The sequence below is a fragment of the Apteryx mantelli genome, chromosome 7 (assembly GCF_036417845.1).
Source record: "Apteryx mantelli isolate bAptMan1 chromosome 7, bAptMan1.hap1, whole genome shotgun sequence".
NCBI lineage: Eukaryota > Metazoa > Chordata > Aves > Apterygiformes > Apterygidae > Apteryx > Apteryx mantelli.
The window spans coordinates 21,249,317-21,274,127 of record NC_089984.1 but is presented as its reverse complement, the minus strand read 5'-3'; the positions used below and the strand labels follow the sequence as shown (position 1 = coordinate 21,274,127).

The 24,811-nt window shown below is 34.9% G+C and overlaps 1 protein-coding gene across 10 annotated transcripts in view; it reads right to left on the bottom strand.

Moving 5' to 3' along the window:
• Positions 1–24,811, bottom strand: part of PPP3CB (protein phosphatase 3 catalytic subunit beta) — a 54,465-nt gene that overhangs the window by 6,431 nt on the left and 23,223 nt on the right. For 2 of the 10 annotated variants that reach the window (XR_010884724.1, XR_010884725.1), the window contains exons 6-12: positions 20,168–20,307; positions 19,993–20,070; positions 19,800–19,894; positions 17,918–18,043; positions 14,962–15,039; positions 10,245–10,329; positions 9,277–9,374 (exon numbers count right to left, since the gene is read on the bottom strand). Coding sequence is in view for 6 of the 10 variants with exons in the window: in XM_067299931.1 (XP_067156032.1) it covers positions 1,780–1,958; positions 3,647–3,676; positions 9,277–9,374; positions 10,245–10,329; positions 14,962–15,039; positions 17,918–18,043; positions 19,800–19,894; positions 19,993–20,070; positions 20,168–20,307 (909 nt within the window). In the remaining 4 variants the exon portion in view is untranslated. Of the gene's footprint in view, positions 1–281; positions 1,959–3,646; positions 3,677–8,308; positions 9,375–10,244; positions 10,330–14,961; positions 15,040–17,917; positions 18,044–19,799; positions 19,895–19,992; positions 20,071–20,167; positions 20,308–24,811 lie in introns of those variants that run through there. The other 8 variants (XR_010884726.1, XR_010884727.1, XM_067299931.1 and 5 more) reach the window with 7 other exon arrangements.

Genomic DNA, 24,811 nt, shown 5'->3' with positions numbered 1-24,811 from the left:
CAGCTGACGCTGCCCTTCCAGGTTTGTTCAAACCAACAACGGATGTCCAATTTAGCCGACAGAAAATGCTTAGGTATTTCATTTATGAGAAAGAACTCAAAAGCAAAAGAAGAAAGCAATAGCATTCTTAATTGAATATCATTTACATTAAACTAATTCTCTGCAAGCTAAATTGACTTTTCAGACTTTTGGATAGCTTAAATTTTGAAGAGTATTTCTAACTAATTTTCTGGGTCAGATTAGACCTAAGTATTCCAAATAAAACCAATACACAATGATAGGAGCCGCAGCCCATGCACAAAATTTATTGTGTGCTACTGTTTATAAAATACTTGAATAGTTCAGAACATGCATAAAATTTCCAACTTAGACAGGGGTATGTACAGATTGTACTTTATGGCAAACAAAAAAGGGAGATGAACTCTAGTGACTTAAGTTTCAAGTTGTGTTCCAGGGGATGAGAAAGACACGTAGCAAATGCCAAAATATATAACAAAGTACAGTGGCAATCAGTACAGTCCATTATTTGTGAACAAATCAGCACAGGGCTTCAATTTTTATTTTAACCAAGCAGTCCTGTAGATATCAAAATACATGCAGTCTCAAGTTTACACTTTCACTAATGCCTTAGCAGTTGAACAGAGCAATTGCTTACGCACTGCTTTGCCTAAACAGAAAGTATGTCCAATACAGTTTCAGTTCCTTTACAGATTTAAAAATAATAAAAAGCTTGCAGCTATTCAGGCCAGTGGTTATTAGCTATTTATGCAACTGTAATACTCACAATAAACTAAAAGTACCCATAACATCTACATAACCTATAGATGTACATCATAGGTCTATATATTAAATATTTGCAAAATGAAAACATGCATACACAAAATACAATGCCAAGCTTTACAGACTTGATATGAATCAAAATTTACTTAAACATAATGTACAAAGTTCAATTAAAAGTACCTTAAAATTAACATTTCCATATTTTTCTTACTTTTAAAATTAGTATATATAATATTCTTTTTTAAAATTCAAGGTTGGGAGGAGTCTTGAAAAAGCTGGGCAAAAAGTTTCTAAATTAAATATTTTTTTTTAATCTGTGTTCAAGTAATAAACATTCCTACATAGAAATCTTCCGATAAGCTGTAACTAAAAAATACAGTGAATACAATATTAGCAACATCTAAGGAGTAAACCTGAGGTCAGCATTTTACAGAATGACCAACTGAGATTTTTTTTGGCATTTTTTTCTGTCTATTTAAAATACAGTTTTTGCAGCCTCAGATATTTTAAGACCATTCTAATCTATCGTTTTAAAGACATTTCATGAAACCAATGTCCATTAATAAATAATTAGCTCTTAGGGTTGTATTTGAAAGTCTGATTAAAAAAACAAACAAACAAACTAGCGCTACTAAAAAATCCCATTTGTAAACTTAAAGTGTTGACAACGATAAGCATAAGATGCTAGTCTAGATGTGCTTTAGTGATAACAGCCCAATTATTTCCCCAGATCTCAAGATTCAGCAGCCAGTGATGGATTTTCTGTAAATACATGAAGCACGCTCCCAGCAGGTCCGGTCACCACATAAAGAGAGGGGCTGTTGTCTCAAAAGCAGGATGGTTTCTCTTCAGCGGGGTCAAGTTAGGCGGTTTTCCACCTCACGTTAAGTAGTCACTTTGACTGATCCCCCTGGCTATTTCATCTGTTGTCACATCAAAAAGCAGTAATCGAGGAATTCTCAGGCAAGACATAAGTGAGTAAACCAGAAGCCGACGTGGTCACTGAGCATTGTTGTTGCCAGTTCCATTGTTTCCATTGGCATTTGTTGTGTTTATAGTATTAATACCATCTTGTTGAAGAGCATCTTTTCTTGGTGGCATTCTCTCATTGATCCTATCCAAACCTTTTGCCTCTTCAAAACTGCAGATTTTATGTTGCGGAGAGAATCCTCGTATTGCTTAACAAAATGCAAATTTGATATGTCAGTAATAGAAAAATAAGATGAAAGCATACACTTTTTCTAATAAATGATTTTTAAAAATAGGTAAGAAATCAGCCAAAGAAACTTATGGCTCTGTATCTTTATTAGTAAAAGCTTATCTAATCTGCTTTCCTGAAATGTTCAGTGGCAATCATGATTTCAGCTTACGACAAAAAGGACAGAGTATGGCAAATATTCTGCAAGTAGGAATCAAGGGACTTCAACCCACTTGATTGCTTCTGCATGTCCCTGGGGTGGCCAGCTATAGACACCAATTGTTTTTGCTGCTGAGTGCATCAGGCTTATCATAACATCCCCGTGGTCCTCAGTGGAATGTCAGTAAGATCTAAGCAGCACAGCAAGTGCAGTGGAGGCAAAGCAGCAAAGAGTTACAAAAATAATAATAGAGTTACATCCTGCATACACATTGACGGTCTGATCCTGCAGTTTTCATGCAGGCAAAACTGCAGGATATGGTTCACATTCTGTGCTAATCGTGTGGATGGTTGAAATGGACACAACCACAGTCACTGGGTTAGCACTGCATTTAAAAATGGTATCATTTAAATACATATGTATTTAAAGTATTATTTTTCTACTGTTTATTTTAATGCATGAGGTCTGCAGTTGAATTTAGACTTGAAAATGGTTGACCACATTGTAAGACTGGAGTCTTTGGGACAAAATAACTCTTTGGAGATTTAAGACAGCTTTCCACTCACAACGACGGAACCTCTTGCACATGTGTCTGAGAACAGAATATGGCCCTTGGTTATACTTTTGGAGATCTGACTTCCTTAATTAAAAAAGCAAACATACAGTCATTAAATGTTGCTTTGCAACCAAATCTGGAAACACACTGAGGTAGCTTTCTCAATTGCTATGCTGTTTGGCATTCACTTCATTTAATACTGAGCAACAGGAAATTAAAATATCTGTGAAAAAATTTCAATGACAATCTGAAGCTGAATACTCTGAATACCAAATAATTTGATGGCATTCTAGTCAGCACCACTAACAAAGGATGTATATACAGCAACTTTTTTAGCACAGCAGCACTGATAATCCATAGAATTTAATATGCCTCTTACTGGCAAATTGGCATATATACTGGAAGCAAATTTGGTCATCGAATTATGTTCAAAATCTCCAGGAAAAGCAAACATTGTATTTATATGTCTTGCACTACCAGATGTGTTATGGAAAGTTTTAAAAAACTATGTTTGAAGCCATTAAAAATAAATTTTATGAGAAGAGGCATGCATAAACAACCCTCCTTCCCTGTGTGTTCCCCCCAAAAGGAAAAAACACCTGCAGTTGAATGCAGAAAAAAAATTAAACACTACCATTTTTAAGGACTTCAAGACAACACCACATATCACAACATGCTATTATACAAATAAAAACAGAAACTACTGCATATTTTGTATTGAAAAAAAAAGAAAAAGAAAAAACAGAAAAAAACCCAATTTCCTTAAAATATTAATACAGGTAATCATCATCCTAAAGCTAGAAATGAATGTTACATGTAAAAGGGATGAATCAATACAGTTGATTCATCTCTGCTTGTGCAAGTTGAAAGTAAAACAAACCCACACAGAGTACTTTTGAATTCCCTCCCAGACACCACAGATCTCTGCCAATGGCAAAGACTCTGATCATACCTTTTTCAGCCTCAATTGCCTCTACAGTGGCTGTACAGAAGTGAGCAGATGCATGCAAAATGAATGAGAAAGATGAAGAGTGTAATATCGCATAGCAGAAAAGGCAATGATCAATTTAATATAGTATGCTACGCCAGATTAGATTACAATAATTTTAAATTATAATTAAGGGTTTGGGGTTTTGTTTTATTAAGCTTAAGCGAAACTTCTCCTATATTTTAATTAATACAATTTATCAACTACAAGTTTATCAAGAACAACACTAATTAACTGGCACTTCATTTACTCAACTATATATTTCTAGAAGTTTTCTTTCTTTCTTTTCTTTTTTTTTTTTTAAGACAGCAACATAAAATTTGAACTAATGTTAAAGTTGTGGTATGGTTTAAAAAAAAAGAACTATTTGAAACTAGTATCTCTGATAATTCAAAATGCATTCGTGAGCTTCATTAAAGTACCAATAAGGATGCTATACAAATAATGCTATCAGTGTTCTAATAAGAAGAAAATATCTTTTGTTTTATTTATATTTTGTCTCTGAAGTTAAACTAGTACTTCAATTTTTCATTGCATTTTAAGCTAAAATAGGTATCTCTGATAAACTTAACTTGTGAAATTTAAACCATAAAGGACAAATCTAGAAGTCATGTTTGCAAAGTCTCGTAAGATTAAGTGTTTAGGTGGATCGACAACAAAATCTACAGCAGGAAGAGGTCTGAGTTTAACATATCCTTGGTGTATGAATTCATGTAAGCATAAAGAAAAATCTAGCTTACTACTTGTTTCTTTGAATTAAGTAACTGTGACAAAAGCTGTAACTTCTTAGGTGTAAGATTTTGCAATTGTTTTAACTCGAAAAGTCAGCAAACTTTAATGTAAGGTTTTAGACTACCAAAATAATCTTTTATTAGTGCAGACTTGCTAAACAAACCATGTGCAACTAAGACTTAAACTGTAGTTAATTCCAATAATAACAGCTTTTTACCTCCCCTACTGTCTGTCATGCCTCTAATCCCATAATTTATTATCAGAAGATATTATACATAGTATTAAACCTGTTTGATTCTTGATATATATTGTAAACAACAGAAAGCATAAAGGAATATTAAAGTGAATGATGGGGAAAGCAATTATATAAGAAACCTCAGATTAGATCAGAATAGAATTCTTCAAAGCAAACTAAGTTTATTACTTCTCATTTCCTTTCAAACACAAAACACAACCTGTTACACATAACTTTTTTTTAGACTATCTGAGCAGAAATGAAAGATAACTACATTAATTTGTAGTAAAAATATTGTGAAATACATATGCATAATGCAGTATTTTAACTTTTACAAACTGCATAGTCCAAGTTACCAAAAAAACCCTTTCCTGCACCTAAATCTAAAGAGACAAGGGCAAGCCCAGAATTGAAGCAAAAAGCCACTTGAATGAATGAAGACACTAAGGGAAAAAGACTTTCTCAAATTGTAAAAATAAATTAGTTTTAGATCTATTTTAAAAGGCCAAATATATACTTCCATACTGTAAGTTATCATAATCTATTTGCCATATAAATTCAAAACTACATTAAAAACATCCCTTTCCGCCATTTCCTGTTACCTGTGGGGTCTTTGTTTTCAATCTTTTCCTGAAAAGATCACGAATACTGATTTACCTCTGTAAGTTATGTAGCCTTGTCATAAACACAAATTTCAGAATTTACACCTAATTCATTCTACTTGCACTACTATTGTTCTAGAAAGATCTTGCAATATACACAGCAATTAAGAAAAAGAAAAATTTCAACTTGAAATAAAAGAACAAACTGACTGGAAAATACAAGCATTAAAAAAACCACTGTAAAGTGTTTTTGGAAAACAATATTGTTGGGTTTTTTGCAGGTACTTCTTAATTAAAACTCTATCCCTTGTAAACCCTGATAAAGCTAGAATAAACACTGCATTGTTTTAATAGAATGGAGATTCCTGAAGTCTTTGCTCAGAAAATTCTCACCTTCACAGCAAATTTTAAATACGAATGTTCCAAGGAAATCACTCCATGGCTTTGCCCTCCTCAAGCAGAGCCCGCACTCCCCCTTTAATTAAAGGCCAGATCTGATGTAAAATCCTAGCCAACATAAAAAATAAAACCCCCCAAACTATCTTACCACCCCTCTGACTAATAGCAAGGGCAGCAATTAAAGTCTCCAATAGAAAGTATTGGCTAGTCCAACTGACTTCCATGGAAGTACTGACAAGTTTAAATTTAGGTTTGCATTTAGTATGTTGCTGAATCAGGATTTAGGCTTGCTAAACAAATGTTGATCGTTTAATTCCATGGAATAAGTCACCAGGAATAAGTCACTAGGAAATTATTCTTTAAAGAACAGTACTTAGTATGGTCTTCAATATTTTAGCTATTTTTATGCAAGCAACATATTAATGAAAGCCATAAATCCACATTAAAAAAAAAAACAGAAACATACAGAGGCCATGATTGCCCCAAGTCTAGTTTTATCCTAGTACACTAAAGCTATGTAGAAATAACCTTTGATTCCTTTTTCAGAAGTACATCTACATATTTCTTGAATAACTCATATACTGACTTGTTCCATAGGATGATGTAGTTTGGCATTATTTAAAAAAAATTTTTTTAAATCTATTTGTCTTTGTTTAAGCCTTTCACTAGAGTTAGAATTTCTATTTTACTCTCGGACACCTGTTTTGCTGTAAGAATCTGTTCAATCATTTTCCATAAAGTAGCTGTGTCTGACTGACTAATGCTTTTGGTACCCTGCTCTAAATCATGTCCATGCCAACAAGGCATCAGTGGGGCTTCCCTGAGAACGGCCAGTAGCTCGCGACGGGTATGCGGCGTGCCTGGACAAATTCTTGAAAGGGCAGTGGCACCCGCTAAGAGCTAGCGCAGAATAGGTTACTGACACTGAGAATTAGTTGTATTCATTTAGTGATATCTCTGAATAAAATCCCTTGAGATTTTTCCTGTCCAAAAATGTGAAACTGGGTCCAAATTACACTTCCTAAATTTGAAGTCAAAGCAACTGTTAGTCACCATTATACACATAAGAAAGTGTAATTTTGCATTTATGCCTACATATATATTTGCACTGATAAATTTCCAGCCCAGCTCTCTAGCAAAATGTAGATATACTCTCCATTTCTTATAGCTTTCACAGTACAAATAAATCATTTCCCAATACAGCATTGAGAAACAAACACATCTAATACTTGGAAAAAGCATGACATATTTGTGAATTTTGTGAATTTCAAGTGAATAAAACAACTGGAAAAGCAAGAATACTACATCAATCAATATTGTTATTTTATTTTCTCAAATCTAGACTAGTTTAAGTTATTGATAATATATTGATCAACATACTACAATATACTTGAAAAAATAATTAAATATTTGTAATAAGAAAACCCTACTATAATATCGGTGACCCTATTTTTACCAAGAACATGAATTCACTGATATTGTGGTGGTTTAGAAAAGTATCAATTAGTGAAGTTTTACTTTATTTTTGTTTTATTTCTACCTTTGCAATTGAGCATAATCATTGGAAAAGTTTACTTTTTTGAAGACAGAGACAGTAAAATTTTTATCAATAAGAAAGAAGTTACTGTAACTTAAGGAGAACTAACATTTGCACAAATTATTTTGAACAATTAACATGGCTAAAACAGATGAGGTATATTAATGTAATGCATCAAGGAATATTGCCATCAAAAATTCTAGTGAAGAAAAAAAACACCCACAAAAATCCAAAAAGCATTTTCCATATTTTCTAAATGTCCCACATCTTCAATAATGGTAGAATGTTGTATATCTTATGTTAAAAAAAATTTTCTAGTCAGTTTGATCCTCTCTAATATTTGTAATGAAACATGGATAAAAATCCGTTAAATAAATGAGAGGATTACAGACTCATTTTTTTTAAGCATAATAGAGTATCTTATTAAACGATGAAAATTAAAACTAGAACATATGCTTTTGGAATAGTAGGATGGATTAAGAAACATACACCATTTCTTGTTATAGACATTCACAAAACAATCACATACATACACTGGACATATAAACTTACTTGTAGACATTATATGTCCACTGAAAAATGACTTAAAATGTGACATTCATGTTTCAAAGCCATTAATGAACAGCTTTGATAGTTTAATAGAAAATGTAGTGAAAGGTTTTTAAAAATCCTATACAGAAAATTTAAAATTTTCAAATAAACAGCCTAAATCACTAAATGAGAAAAGCAGCTACTCTTGGAAAATAGATTGTGTAAAAAAGAGTATTCAGTTAATCAATACATCACAATCTTTCAACGGTTATAAAATTCAGTGGTCAGATTAACAGTTATACTTTCTATTAAAGCCTGAGAATGGCAAATAAAAAGTCTTGAATAACTTAGGTTTAAGAGTGCTGCACAGTGATATGAAGTCCAGTTTCCAATTGTTATAATTTAGTTATCCACCGTTGTGCACACAAACCTGGACTTCATCCTCTTAATATGTTTGGTACAAGCTCATAACATTCTCTCTAAGCCTAGTTAATCATTTATGGGTCTTCTGCAAAAAAAGGATCCAATGATTCGACAAAATAAGAAAAAAAAAACTTTTACAAAATATTCAATGAGCCAGATTACAGGTATATTTTGTATACAGTTCTTTTATTTTCATGCAAAAATATATGCACACTTAATAACACCCTTTTATTTTGATTTATTTACAAGTTTTAAATTCAATCCCTTTATTCTCAACTGATTTTATAACAATTACTGAATATTTTTCAAGTACATTATTGTTCAAAATGCACAGACAATGTGCAGCAGCAAATGCAGCAAACCTCAAAAACAAGGTGCTACAACATTGCTTCTACATCAAGAGACAGACAAGTGTCTGGGATAGTGGTTTAATTTTAACACTTATACAGACATACATCTATACCTAGAGAGAGACAGACAGATCTAAGAAAGCAGCTACATCTGCAGAGGAAGGAAACAGCATGTTACAAGGACAATTCAGGGAGGTCAATTATACATAGAACATTTGACAAACAACATAGAGAACAAACTTTGGCATTAATTACCAGGGTACAAAACGCAGCACATTTTGATCTACCAATGGAGTGTAATATGGAACTCTGCAGCCTGTAGCTGTTTGTTAATGCTAACATCAAAAAGTATTTGACATTATCAATTAAAATACTAATACATATGTAATAAAACCATTTTAATGAAAGGCAGACAAGTAAGGATGCAAAATTACATTGCAAATTTGTATCTGTAATGATCAAATAACTTAAGATTCCATTATCAGATCTATGAGGTCACCCCACCTGAGGCATCTGCACCACCTGAAAAATTCTTCACTAAGGAAGCTCAAAGTCTGAAAAATGTGGCCTGACGCTACTGAACTCATTTGCTTTTAGTTTTATACCCTGGTTAAGTATCCATTTCACATTGCCTGATTAACACAAAACACTATGCTTGTATCAGCCGCTAAGACAAGAACTGAAAAGCATAAGAAATTCCCTGCATGCATTATGTGTAGTGTTAGCGAAAGAGTGAGATGTGCCCCAGTCCACCTGAGGCACAGCAAGTTGCATAACATCATTACCACTTTGCAGGGTCTGGCGTCCTCCAGCCAACACTCCACTAGGTAACATTCCAGTGGGAGTCAAACCCTTGAGTGTCAGCACGCTTTCACTCTCCTCCCTGGTATAAGAAAAACCAACAACGGCAACTTAAATACCTGTTCATGAAAAGTTTAAGTATTAAAATAAAATAAGGGGGAAAAGCCTGTTTTTGTTGTGCTTTATGCATACCAAGACTGAATGCAAATTCAAGTTTAAACTATTAAAATGGAGAAGATAATTCTATTCCATACCCATCTTTCCACAGTCTAGGACTTATAAACACAGATTAATTCTGAGGCAAATTGTGAGCAATTATTCACATGCAGGCTCATTGGCTTTGAACTTGATATTGAATGCCTCATGAGGTACTCAACATGTCTCAGTGCCATAGAAAAAAATCACAATTTGCTCCACAGTGTCTGTGCTTTGGGAAATACCAACTTTAAAAAATTATCTCTATTTGAACAGCTATGGTCTGTGGAAAATTATATGTTTTGGTGAAATGCAAGTATGGTATCTCTAGATCTAGACACGTGCAAGAAAAAGGCATTTTTTAAAAGTTAACAAAAAAAAAACAACAGTCTTCAACTTTCTGGTATGGCAAAAACTTTTGTAGAGTTCTGACCTTCTCCTTTGCAACTTTCATTTCCATCTCTCTATTTTGACATTGCCTTTCAGACACTTGTAGTTAAAGGACCGGGCAAATAACTTGTAAGTTAAAGATCAGGTTCGATAATTTATAACTTCTGAAACATGTCTCAAAGATAACTTAAAAATACTCTTTATCCAAAAATCCCAACATCGATGGGGTGCCTCGATATGCAAAACAAGATTCTGATGCACACTGGTCTGCCTGAAGAATGCTTGGCATCTAATATCCTGAAACAGAGGGGTTTTTTTCCTCATATACATAAGAGGTGTTTTAGGAATGCAGAAGTCATGTAATTACCTGAGAACAGAGAAGACTCTTGCCATCTTGCCAATTGCACGGATTTTGTTTCTGATTATTTCTTTCCGCGCTGCAGCTGTACCTACTTTCAACGGAATAAGAGAGAGTCTCAAGCTCATGAGTATTCACTAGGCCACCATTTCACAGAGCACATCAAATTCAACACAACTGTTTAAGTTCAGTACTCTTGACAGAATGCCAGTACCCAAACACTTAAGGGCCCATAAAGCTACAAAATTAAGGCTTCAGAATGCCATCAAAATAATCATCACCTCTGTGTCCACAAAACAGACACAAAAAAGTTTAGGATGTTCACAATGATTTGCTAAGGCTAGCAAACACCTAAATCGCTGTCACTACAGTGTAGTAACTATCATATTTCATTCGCCTACATTTTACCTTTGAAATTCTTCATTGACGTCTGTGTATATCAAGTTGTAGGTTTATAGCTCAATATAGAAGCCGAAAAGATATTAAAGCCACAAAAAAATAAGGTTTGGTGCTAATTCTCAGACAGTTATCCAAGAGAAAACAGTTGTTTGTTTCCTTGTTTTTACGTGAACTCCCCAAAACACACACACAACTCAAAATAAAATATCAAATACTTGCAGTGTTACCTTCCTTATTACCTAATTCTATGTTCTGTACCATTGCAGGTTTGCGTCATTTGCAGAATTTACAAATACCAAAAGATCTGTAATAAATACTGCATATTCCACCAAGCAGAGAAATACCATTTGTGACAGATAAAAGTGAAGATAAAATTCAGCAAAGAGGCTTGGGATTTGGAAGGAGAGCTACCTTTGCCTGCCTTTATACTCTAAAAAACAGAAGCTCCTTTCTCCAACATTAATTTTGGTTTTGTTCAATGTGGACAGAGAAGTAAAAGTTACCCTTCCCTGCACTGTCCTTTCCTTTGCTGACATCCCAATTCCTCCCCAAAAAGCACAGGCAGACAGGGAGACACCAAAACTAAAATCAATACAAAATTCTCATCAGTCATTGGGGAGGGAAAGTTTTAATCACACCAGGGTAAGAGGAACTCAGTCATGCTTTGAATTCAACCACAGGTGGCCAAAAGAGAGTGAACAAACTCAGACAGCTCTGTCAGGCGTCCAGATCCTCCTTATCTCAGTGTTCTTTAATGCGTGAGAAAAGCGCTCATGAAAAAGTTGCCAAACAAATGAGCAAGAACGTAGGAGAATCACAGAAGTGCACCACGGAAAGCTGCATATCCTAGAATTTGTCTACTCCCATCCAAAAAAAGGCAGAAGCTATTTTTCTTCCCTGCTCTGTAGTATTTAGCTTCCCCTTGAGAGCAGATACAGCCTAGCACACCAGGCAACACTTGGAGAACACAGCTGCAAGGATCCCAGGCCTTCTGTGGAACGAGAGTGGGAGGACTTCCCATCCTGGACCCCAAAGCAAAGAAAACACACAAAGAAAAAAAAACATACCAGGGCAAACAAAATAACACAAAAGAAAACCGTGTAGTGGAGACAAAGAGAAAAGGGAGGAAGAGACAACCTTTGTATGAACACGATGAAAGAGGCCTGGGGTATGACAAATATCTGCCAATTCATTTAAATGAAAGAGAAAAAAACCAGAAACTATTGAGTAAGGATTTTTTTAAACAAAGGAACAACTTTAATGAACTGCACACACCAAAAAAAACCCAAAAAACAGAAGGCCCAGGAAAAACTTCTAATAGGATAGGCCGAAAAAATCAATTGTTACTAAAAAACATTCTTTTAAAAGTTAAAGTTTAATTTGTAAAATTCTAAAGGGTTTTACTTTCTCTCTTTGAACACTACCGAAATAACATGGAGAAGATCTGGAATGAGAAGGGCGATCATTCTGAGTTTTTGAAGAGGCCAGAGTTAAATAAGGGACCACAAATCTTCCACTGCAAGTTGCACAGAGCTTCCCCCCTACCCACACCTGCCTTTGGAGGGCTGCAGGGCTGCGGCGCTGTCGCATGCCAGCCGAGAAGCTTTCGGGCAGCGCTAGCGCCCAGATCTCAGCTCTGGAAGGTCACTACACCTTAAAAGGTTTAAGCCCTAGGAAGGGCTGGGTTAGGATATTTTTACGTGAGCTTTCACTGTCCGAGTCCTCTGGAAGCAACACAGCCAAGCCAAGCCAAGCCAAGCCAAGCCAAAAGGCCAAATGTGTATTACCTCAGGCTGCAATGCCATCCTAATGTGGCCACTAAATCTCTGGTTAGTCCAGAGAAAAGGCACAGAAAGGTGACATCTCCTTGCAGAAGAATGTCTTGATTGTGCCCTAAATTATAGGCGATACAGCAAAGAACTCTCCTATTCCCCCTTCCTAATGCCCATGCAAGAAAGTTTGAAACGCTCACATTATTATGCTCCAAAAAATTTTCAAAACCTTCAGAAGTACCCCTATAATCTAATGTATTTCCAAGTATTAAAAATATTCTCTTGAAGTGACAAATTTATACAGACAGCAAACTTATTAATAGATAAGTAATGTCTGAAGGATTTTTCTGCATGGAAATATCTACACTGGGATTGCAGAAAAAAACAGGTGATAGACTATGAATTTAAGTTAGCAGACTTCTCTGTAAATTTTGTATCAACCCATCTACAAAATTGCACATACAATAAGGAAGTCTTTTTGACATCTCAGTTTAAGGAAACTAAAAGTACTATACAAACCAGGTTTTGGAGCATTCTATAAACACATTCCATGCACAATCTTGAAAAAATGCTCACAATAAATTTATTGAAGAGTAAGACAGACAACTGAACGCTCCCTACACATGCAGGGCCAAAGATAAAGTATTAGAAATAGGTAAAAGAATGAAATTCTACAAAAAAGGAATGGAAGAAAGGAGAAAAAAAGTCATGCTCAGAAAGACAGCTGTCTTGGAATATGACTTCTGATAACAAATATAAAACCATTATAAACATCCCATTAAAATGGGCAATAAAATAAAAAAACTACATATGTCTCTCCATGAGCAGGTATTTTCTGCACTAAAACTTGTACCGTTATGTTCTTTGAAGTCATATTTCAAAACATTCCTACTCTGTCTGGTCTGTACCTTTTTTATTGCCATATATGAGTCGCTCTTCAGATGGAGAGTCCAGAAAAAAAGGAAGTGAACGATGGAGAAAAAGGTGAGTGAGACAAAATAAAGATATTTAACTTGGCAGTGGTAATAAAGAATGAATGGAAAAGAAATGTGAAAAAAGAAAATGGAAAATTGCAACACTTAAAAATGCATTAATTGAATAAGAAGTGGGATTGTTGAGTATATTTTAAATTTATGATAAACAAGTGAAAGCTTGTCAACAGTTAAAAAAAAGTCCATTCACATAGAAAGATAAAGCGCAGACAGTACCTAGGTGGCATTGAGAGATATGCATCAAGCAAAGAAATTGTTAAAGGAGACAGAAGAATAAAATAATTCAAATCAGGAAACTGTGCAACTACCATACTAAAGACAGGGCATATGCAATCAACTGATGAGTGCATTTACGCTGGACAGCCTGAAGTCTATCATCTCAGAAAACCACAAAGCCCAACCCTGCAAATATTCAGTTTAATTGTTCTATGCCCAGTTCAGTACGATTACTTGCATGAAAGACAAATTAACTGTTTGCAGAATCACATTTGAGACTCTCTCTCTGATTTTTCACATTTCTAGCAACAACCTAAATGGCAGCAAAGTTCAAGTGGCTCCTAATCAATGCATTTCAATCTAAAATATACAGGTGCATAGCACAGTGTGATTCTGTTACTGAATTTTAACACAGTAATTGTCAAGCACTAAAGAATGGGGTGATGTCTCTCGGACCTTTTATATGTGATCTTTAGTACTTCCCAAAGTCTGCTGTAAACATTCCTTCCTCCTCCCCAATCACCAAACAATCCAGTAAATCTATTCTATTATTGGATAAAATGAAGCAAGTCTGAGAACCTTTCAGATGTTAAGTATTATAAAAAACACCAGAAGTCTCTGATATGCTGTTGTAATGCTACATACATCTTAATCACCATCTTAATGTTACTTCTTAATCATCACAATGCTAAAAACATCTCCTTAACAATTCACTGTACCAGTTTACAAGATAGAAAGATGTTATATTTTATTATATAAATATGTATTATAAAACATACATATAACAGTTCTCCAACTTTTATGCTTTAAACTCAAACACCAAAATTTAAACTTGTATTTCATATTTTAAGCAGTACTTCACCATAAGTACTATTTCTGACTTTTACCTATATCAACTCTACACTGAAGAAAAAACATTACGTTTTTGAAATGTAAGAGCTTATGATAAAACTATTCTAGATTACTATTGTACTATTTAGATATTTATTAATCTTGTACATGAGATGTACTTCTGCAAGTATGGTCAGTATGTTTATACTTTTAAAGCTTTGATAAACTCTGAGAATTTTTCACAAAAAGGTTTCAGCTTCAACTAGAGGTCATATATGAATATTTGCAAACAATATTATTACTGCTTCTTAATCACAAACATGAAAATACAGTTCCCGCCCCCCAAAAGTGTTGGTTATCTAAAAACAATCTGAAGATAATTTTCTTCCAATTCCAGGTAATATTACCAGTCTAAGTATCAACTACTGTACTGCAAGTATTTCAAAAAAACAAACAAACAAAAAAAAAAAAAGGCAAAAAACCCCCAAACCTTTTGTATCTAAAAGTGACCCCTACCGTCAAATTGATCTTCTCCCTCTGTCATCAGCTCATCATCAGAGCAAATGCTCAGAACATTCACCAACATTTCTGTTACTGTGTAGGAAAGAATAAATCTTAATTAATTGCCTATCTAATTTTAAGTATTTTCATGCACACAGGATGTAACTAGTCACCTGCAACTATAGTAAATGAACTTCCCACATCATAACTGTTGTTCAGTAATCTCATCTCAAAAATATCCACTATCATAGAATTTAAAAGCTCAGAAAGATTAGCAACTAAAAATTACACCACCTAACAATCAAATCCTAGAACATCGCAGAGCTTTCTCTACTATCTTACAAGCAGTTCTTTTAGACAGGAATTATTTTCTTGTGCATTTGTATTTCTACACTAGGAAAACTAATTTCAATTCATCTTCATTTAAACTAGATCTTATACAAAACTTAAATATGAAAACATTTTGACTGTTCAAATTTAGGCATAAAGGGGGAAAGCTATTCTATTCCTGGCACTTGCAGGCACCTAGCAGAAGCACTGCAGCATAAAAATATTATGATATAAATATGGTGCAAACTACATGTCTTTTCAAACTCTCCTTAAAAATGTCAATATAGTGGGTATGTAAGCTTGTATCAAAAGGCTTATAATTTCTATCTCCAGGGATCTTCCTATTTTGTTGATCTTTCACACATATATCAGATTCTCTTAAAACAGTTGAGCATTTCCTCCCACTAAAGCATTTAGGAAACTATTCCAGAACTTCACTCAGATGGCTAAACACCTTATAATTTCCTGCCCAAACTTATTCATCACTAATTCATACAATCCCTGTGTTATTGGCTAAGTTATTCTCCTTTCTTGATAAGTATTCCCACAGCATATCCATGAAGAATGACTGCTCTGACTCGTTTTCCTTTGTTTTGCTAGACTTTTAATAAGCCATTGGTTTTAAATCTCTCACAGCAAAGCACATTCTCCATTTGCCTTAATCATACTATTGGAGCCTCACTACACCAAGCCAATTTAAACTCATTTTTCCTGAATGAAAGTGGTCCAGCATTATGCAGTGGAACCGATTCTTTGTTTTCTGAGCTAAAAATCTGTTGCTTAATGCATCCTAGAATCATGCTACGCCTTTTCAAAACCGTATGGTCTTGGTAACTCAGTGTCATACCTGTAACTAGGTGACTGGCAGGAACATTACAATTGACAACTAAAAATCAGTTGCTAGTTTGAAAGATATCTGACCTAATGAAAAGCATGATGGCATATCCTTTTTCACTCGTTCAGGTGTTCAGAGCATGGAAAAGGGCGGATTCTGTTGTAGCCCCACACAAACATGGGGCTCACAGGAGAAAGGAGAATTACGAACCTTCTGACACGCAGTAACTGGGAGCCTGTTGCTGAGGCAGAGACACTGAAGTGCAAAGTGCCGCAACACAGCAGACAACACACTGTGCACTCTCAGAAATTCTCCCCACAACTAATCCTTGCAGCTGCGGCAAGCTACCGCATTCAAATCGCTAGAACAAAGTTGACTTAAGACAGCTGTATCGAGTCACACCAAAGGTTCATCCAGCCGCAGCGCCTTGGCTCGGACAGTGCCTAACAGCTGACGGCTAGGGGTGACAAAAGCAAGTAAGCGTGGAGCAGTGTTTCTACCAAACACTTTTCCAGCTTCCAATACTTTTGTGACCTGGGAAGTCCCTGAGCATCAATGATACTGCTTTAAGAGCCCTCTAGACTTTTCTTCTGTGACATTGTCCAGTAGTTACATGAATAAAAATTGTCCCAAAAGACGATTCAACAGTTTATTCACACATGTGAAGAATCATCTCATTTTGCTTGTATGGAATTTGCTACCAAAAAGTTTAATAACCCTATTTTTGTAACAGGAAAATACACATTGAGGAGCAGAAAGGATTTTTTCTGCCTGCAGTAACAAAATCAAAATAAACAGTTTTAACAGTTGGAACAGTAAAGGGTTATCTACTGCATCACCTTTTAAAAGAGATATAAATAAAAACCTCCTTCCAACTGTCAGTTCCCTTGGTTTGCAAACCATAAAAAACTGCTGAATGGGTCAACCACACTAAAAAGTATCTTAATTATTTGCTTGTAACTGCTCACTAACTAGAACAAATCCAGAATTCTAGATTTGTTTATGTGAAATAAATGTATAATCTCAAGGGTACTTTAGAAAGAAATTTAAAGAGCTTTCCAGATCTCTTCTACAAAAAGAGCAGTTCCTGTTGTGGAGGGATTTTAAATAGACCCTTTTAGCCTCTAACCTCATTGTTTTTTTAACTGAAGACTACTTGGAGCCCTAGCGTCCTAGATTCAGAGTTATCAGCTCCAGAGGGGAAAAAAATGAGGATCTGTGCTAAATTATCTTTTACAAAAAAAATATATATATATACAAATTGACCTTCAGAAAAGATAACTATCTAAAAAAGTTAAAATTTTACAGAAACATCTCAAAAAATGAGAAAAGGTTTAATAATTCCAAAAATGCAATACCTACAGTGCATGATTAACACAATATATAACATAGCATTTTGCAGAATATGAGCAGAGTTTTTAATATTAAGTTCAAATTCTGAAAATCTACTTAGGTACTGCTTCATAATGCAGATACATGTTCTCAGCGGGAATTATACTTTCTATTACCACCTAGTTTTATCTTAACAACCAAAAGCTATAGAACAGGTTGTACTTCAGCCTATCCTTTCTCAGAAATGGCATCTTCACTTGTCAAAAAACCTCCAAAAACACAGCCTAATAACTCTACCAAATCCTCTTTGTAATCAAGTGTCCAAGAAGTTTGCCTCATAAAGACACACACAGATACCCGTTTTCACAAAAACTATGTAATTAACTTCTCTTTGGTATACATAAAAAATCCTCCCAATAACATCAAACTGGGAGAAATAGGAAAGAAATTCAATGATATACCACTATTGCCTACCTTTTTCTCCAACAAATGGCAATGACCATGTGAAAACATCCATAAAATTTGGTAGCCAGTAAGGATGAGGGGAACAATTGAACTGACGAATATTCATCACATTGTTTTCATATTTTAATACAGCAGCTACAATAAAATTCAGACATTTCAGAAAGAATGTTTAAAACTATTAAGTACCACAAATGCAAAGTCACAGGGCTTTTTTTTAGTGCTATTTTGTACTATAGATGAAATATACCCAGAGATACACCATTCTCTTTTTTCATGGTATTTACAGAACAGATTTCTAATAGAGAACTTTGGATTATATTTTATTGCAAATGTTGAGGTTTAAGGTACTGCTAAGTGTCAGTATAGTTTTGTACTATCCTAAAATAGGTCAATAACAAACGCAGATCTAAAAAGGTCATGAAAAGGTGTAATTTCAGTGACTTTAACAAAATCCTAACTCAAAACAGGAGTATAACCAGGTTCAGGTTTTATTCCTGTTATATGTCTTTCCACATTTACTTTTTTTGTAAGCCTGGATTCTGTGACTCCCTTTCATACAGAGAGGAATAAACCCACAGAAATCTAGAAGGGGAAGCACAGTAGAAAAACAGCAGCATTCTAAAGCTAAATAGATGTTGACTACATATTTCCATATTTATGCTTGCACTGCACTGGGAACACCTGATAGGTAAAACGGATCCTTAAAATCTATACCCATAGAGATGATGAAAAAGAGGAAAAAGCCAGCTAAGCTATTTTTATTTCTCCTTTACTTTACAACCAGTACAAATAACAGCAACAACTCATCTTTCACTATACACAGTTTATCACTCTACATAAGTGGCATGAGTTGAGTGGGGTTTTTTTCTTGGGAGATGGGTTGGAGGGGGAAGGAGGAAAGGGAGAGAGGAAACACAATATATTGAATTTAGGAAAGAGGCCTTGGTTTCAAAGGAACACTGTTTGAACACCTGGAGATCATTCATTCATCGCATACTTGAATGCCATGCATTTCAGCAGGCTTTATTTTTGTTTAATTATTTCTGTTCTTGAACTTCTGCTCTAATCTCTGGATAACATCCATTCACATTAAGCGCTCCCCTATAATTTTGACTTGTAAATCTTTCTCCACGCTATTAAGCAAGCTTCTCCTACGCAACTTTACACCATAGTTTTATCTTTAACAGAGAACAGGCAAAAATGAAGTCCCTCTCTCTGACACCTCCCAGCCAGCATTTCCAAAGGTGATCAGTATCTAGATCAGCGTTTGCTCTTCCCTGATTTCCTAAACACACCCATTACTGGCCCTGTAATATCACAAAACTTGGCATCTTCCCCATCTCTCATTTTCTTCCCAGGGATCACCTGTTGATGAGCGTTGTGGGTTTTTTTGTTTGTTTATTAAGTTTCTTCATCAAAAGAAGTAAGCGGTAAGCATGTACTTTCCTCTGTCCATAATTAAAGACTCTCAGATGTCATAAGGCACAAGGCAAACTACGTCCTGCAGAGACTGCTCACCGGTGCCTCCCTTCCTTACCTAGCTCACAAACCAAAGACAACCAGAGGAGTGAATTACCATCAGCACATGAAAGCCTTGTCTGACTGGAAAACACCAGGTGATACATTCAAAAATACTGAACAGCACCAATTTTCACAAAGAAACCTTTTGCCCATACTTTTGCTGCAGAGTACTTTTATAAGAGATCATGATTTATGTTATGTGTGCTTTTTAATAATGTAACTTTTATTCAGGGAATTTTTGTTCTCTAATTTCTTACCTGGCAAAAAGCTGTTGATATTATATGACTTATTTAGTAAGACATTTTTATTTTAATATCACATTTCTATTTTAGTATTATATACAGTTATTTTCTTTATAACAAGTTCTTACCTTTATTATTGTAGACATCAAGGTAATTAGGTGCTGAAAAAATTGTTATTAATGACGGGAACCCTGTAGTTTGACTTTTCCTGTACATTCTATAACTGTAAAACCAAACAGATTATTTTACATCATACAGCAAAGAACAGTTCATTTTTATTCTACATTTTGAATAATCTCTTGAAGGACACAAAGTACTTACCCTGCATCTTGTGCTTCATGTGCTCTAATGATTGACAACAAATTATTATTTTGCAAAAATTCACAAACTGCTGGATAGCTGTGAAATGGAAACAATTATGAGTAAAAGAAAGTCTCTAAAAATATGGAGCAAGGATTAGTATTAAAACACCAAATGAAACCTAGCCTACTCCTACCTATAAAAGTAGGAGCACCCTCTGACTGTATTGTGACTGAAGTGCTCTTGTGAATTTTCATTTCCAAAATCTTCTGAAGGATCTGACCACAGTAAATCACACATTGGTCCAAATGCTGGAGGCTCTTTGAATCTATCTAACTGTTTGAGAAAAAGCAACAGCGCAAAGATTATTTGAACAGTAAACGAGTAAATTTTACACATTTGTTATCAACACCAGGGGTTTACAGAATAAATCCCAACCATATCAAAGAGAAGTAGGTTCTGTATTTTTTTCCTCTCCTCCTCATCAAATAAGGCAGAGGCCAAAAGAACCAAACCTGTTAAAAGCAATAAGATTTATTAGTTCTAAGAAGAAGGGAGATGAATTCCAGACTGATGGATATGTGTAATATAAGAAGATCGATTTACAGACAAGGAACAAAATGGTCCTTTTTTCATGCACATGCCTATCTACCAGTCTGGAGTCATTACCAGGAATTAGCAAAGAGAAACAATACAGAAAACAGGTTTGATAAAAGAAACTATGAACAATTAGCACTGATTAGAACAGACTAAATATACCATCCAAAAAAAAAAATCACCCATCTCCATAATGGATTGTTTAACAATGTAATGAAGAGATGACTAGCGTAGCTGTCCGTAGACATTTTTCATACAGGCTTTATTTCTCAGCTATGGCCCTGGTGGAATGGGCCATAAGCATTTTTAGAGATGTCTCTTTTTTTTCTTCTCCTCTCTCTTTTCTCTAGATGCTTCTTTACAGAGGTCCACTTGGAAACACTTGCTTTAGCAGCCTGTTACTTTCCTAGTAACCACAGCGAAAAGGGGCAGAGGAAGGAGGAGAGAGCATCTGATAACACAAAGGGAAAATACCCTGTTTAGGTAACATTCAATCAATCTCTGATTTCCCAGAAATGAAATTAGATATCCCAAATTCAATGTAAAGTTTATTTGATCTTTATGTAGCTGGAGTTTTTTCACAAGATGATTTTATCCAAGAAATGTAGGAACAGTTCTTTGATGGACAGTGCATTAATCTCACTTTACCTCCCATACCAAAGAAGATGACTTTGATGGTACTAGAGAACACTTAACTCTTCGTGACAGGTTCGAAGGGAGGTTTGGTGAGCACCTGGTGAATTAGAGTCTAACGGTCCATAGGAATCCATTCAAATATGGAACCAGCAGTAGTGCCAAGCTCTCTCATGCCCTGGAAAATCAGAGCTCCCGAGGCTGCCACCTGTAACATAAGTGGAGAGGTCCAGATCTTTACAAATTCCTGCCAGATAATGGCAAGGCAGGTATTAACTGAAGGTGTTGTTGGGACTTACTCCATATTATAAATCCAGTGGTTTAACATTTCCCACACTGGATGATAAACCCAGCATGGAATATTCCTTCCAGATTGAAGAAGTCAGTCCATCAACTTCTGCAAGTACCTGAATTTCTGTAGATTAAACCATCAAGTTTCTAAACCTCCAGCAATAAATTTGGGTCCAGGAACTAACTGAAGCATTTATACAAGGAAGATCCAATTGTTTGCTGATTGATGTTTCCTGCAATATAGAAGGCTGAAAGTCTAGAAAGCATTTCTAAGAAATTTTGCTGACTGATTCTTCAAGGGTTTTCCGTATGACTTTGGCCAAAGGGATAGAGGAAGATGTTATAAATCAAAATTTTTAGTTGCTGGAAGCAACACACCACTCTCCCAAACTAGCTTCTCATAGCATTCAGAACAGTAACATAGAGAAGTAAGGAGGTCTGCTTGCAAAAAGTAATTATACTTACATACACATCAGATCAGTGTCTCCTTCACTAGATACAACATCAGACTACCAACCGGCATGTTTCTCAGACATCTCAAAATTTAAGGAAATGTCACTGCATTCTACTCAACCCAGATTGCATACATCAAATCAGAATAATAAACTTAAGAGTTTCTCTACACAATGATACCAGGAAAAGTTAACAAAGCACATGAGTTAATTCAAAATACTTGTTACTGATTAACTATTTGTGAATAGGTTGTGACTGTGGCAAAACAGAATCTCAATCCAAATTAGTTTAATTTATTTCTAAACAAGATTAAGGTAACTGAGAACAAGACAATTTTATTTTAGAACAGGAATCACTATACGTGGTGTTTATCAGATACAGGTAGCATATTTTTAATACATACCTTAAGATATTTAAATATAAATTAATTCCTATGTATTATGAAGTCAAGGCTACTAAATACAATTGCACCATTCCTCCACATGGATGCTCAGATTCAGAAGGAGCAAAGCCTTTGAGGTAGATTAAGGTATAGCAAATTAAAATTACTTTACATTTGAAAAAAAAGCACCTTCACAGAAGTTTTATATACTTGAAGTTACAGACATGTTTTTAATTAATCTGTCCTAATTTTCCTGTGTAGTATTACACAGTAAATCCCTAAAAACTGTGTGAAGGCCAGTGAAGAGTGGCAATCGTCTTATATATAGCCAAAGAAAAGGAAATTTCAGCAAACCACAGAAAGGATTCCCAACAGCTCCCCCATTAGAATGCATAAGAGTAGGAAGAGATGGATTGCCACTGACAAAAATGGAACAAGCACAGGGTACTTCTCCTTTATTAAATATACACAATTTTATCTTATTTTTTATCAGAAAATTGTATATTCCAATGCATTTTACTAATTAAACCTTAATATCACAGACAACTAAATAAAATAATGACTGTTTGTTGTAAATCAGTAATACAATTCTCTCTCTGTCTCTCTTAACATTAAGAGTCCCTATAGTCTTATCTAGACAGTTCCTTCCTTATAAGGTATTGGGTTTAGATCACCATTCTTAGAATTTTGTTTCAGCAGAAGTCTTGGCAGTGTAAATGAGATTAACTAAGCAGCATCTCTAAGCTGATGGACATGTGTCTGAAGGAGACACACTTTACCAACACAATCATAACATTTGTGTAAATGAGCTTCAGAGGACAAAAATCAGATTATTTGAAGTTTCAGAAAATTGCAGTTTCTCAGAAATTAGAGACATATTTGCAGTAATCTTTCTGGTTAGGCTTTACTGTTACAGCTACTGTGAAAGCTGCCCTCTACTGGAAATGAGTTTATGCCAGCAAAAATAATCATTTCGTTCATGTAGATTTAAATCGCCTTCCTGAATGTCAACGATACCGACAAAAGATTTCATGATGCAGAAACTGCATCCACACAGAATTTCTTCTTTAGGCTGACCACCTATCCTGTTTAGTGCTGTGATTCCCCTCTTACACCAGATGATTATGCCTCCGCGTGTTTGCAAAGATGACCTGTCCTAAATAAGAAATTCTGCTAGTAAACCAAGGCCTGTAAAATTACACAGTTACCATGATGGTTTATAAAAGCTAAGTTTCATATACCACACTTGTATGGTAAAATGGACATTTTGTATCACCTATTTAATTTGAAAACATCTTGCACTACCAGTGTATGTCAAGCTCTAATGCAGCTACTGAGCAGCTGCCAAGCCACTAAGAGTGCCTTTTCCAAAAGTTACTAGATGATTCTTTAAAAAGAAGCAAATAAACAAAAGAGGCTTAAAGATCAATTCTGATAACATTGCCTTACATTTATAAATGTGTTTTTTATCAGAAGCAATATGAAATTCGGTATTGTATATACATAAACACACAAGCTTATATTTCATCCTGAAGTAGTATTAGCCCTTAATTAAATTTACCTGACCTCCAAACCTTCCAAATTAGCTCCAAGACTAAGATTAAAAAAACCCAAAAAACAAAAGCCATAATCCTATTATCAAAGTGGCTTTCCAAAGTGTTTTTCCAAAATATGTTTGTTTCTTTTGCATTACTTTCCAAAAAACTTTGACCGTGTTTCTTCTCATCTGTAATGTGATAGGTGTTAAGGCCTTGTCACAACGGCACTGTTTATTCGATTTACCCTTCTCAGTTCTCTCTGCACAATGCATACAGATTTCTGCACAGGCTAAGATTTACTCTAGAACTGGAATGTGCCTCCATAGTTTCCTATTTAAATCATTGCACTAGTAAATATGTTCCATCTCTGTTTCTACCATTTTCTTCTCCTCTCGCATCATTCTACTCTTTAGTGTAATATTTATAAGTGAAATAAGCTGAAATTGCAGCCTCTGAAACAGTCCAAGTCAGTTCAAAAGATCTTGTAAATTCAGAAATGAGATATAGCAGGACAGCAGCCTACAAAACTGAGGAGAGGGAGAGGTAAAAAATGAGAAATGGAACTCCAGTAATGGGCAAGACGGTAAGAAAACCAGAAATACAGTAAGAGGAGATAAAAAACAAAGTGGGTCATCAATATTTGTATTCTATAAAATCAAATTAAGGATATAGTTCTTCCTTCTCTCTGACATTTAGATCTTCTTTTTTGAAATAGGCCCCCACATACCTTGTTCCATGTGTATGTAAACTTATTATTTCTTCTAGCCTCACCTAAAATCCTGAAGTTTTCTTTGAATAAGCTATTTACATTTTAAGCCGAAATCAACTATCCTTTAGCGGTTACTAATCATAACAGAAATGGTTTGGATTTCTAGACACACCTAGAAAAACACAAAGGACTCATTCACACCTCTCAGAAAAGCAACAAAGAATAGAAAAACCAGGA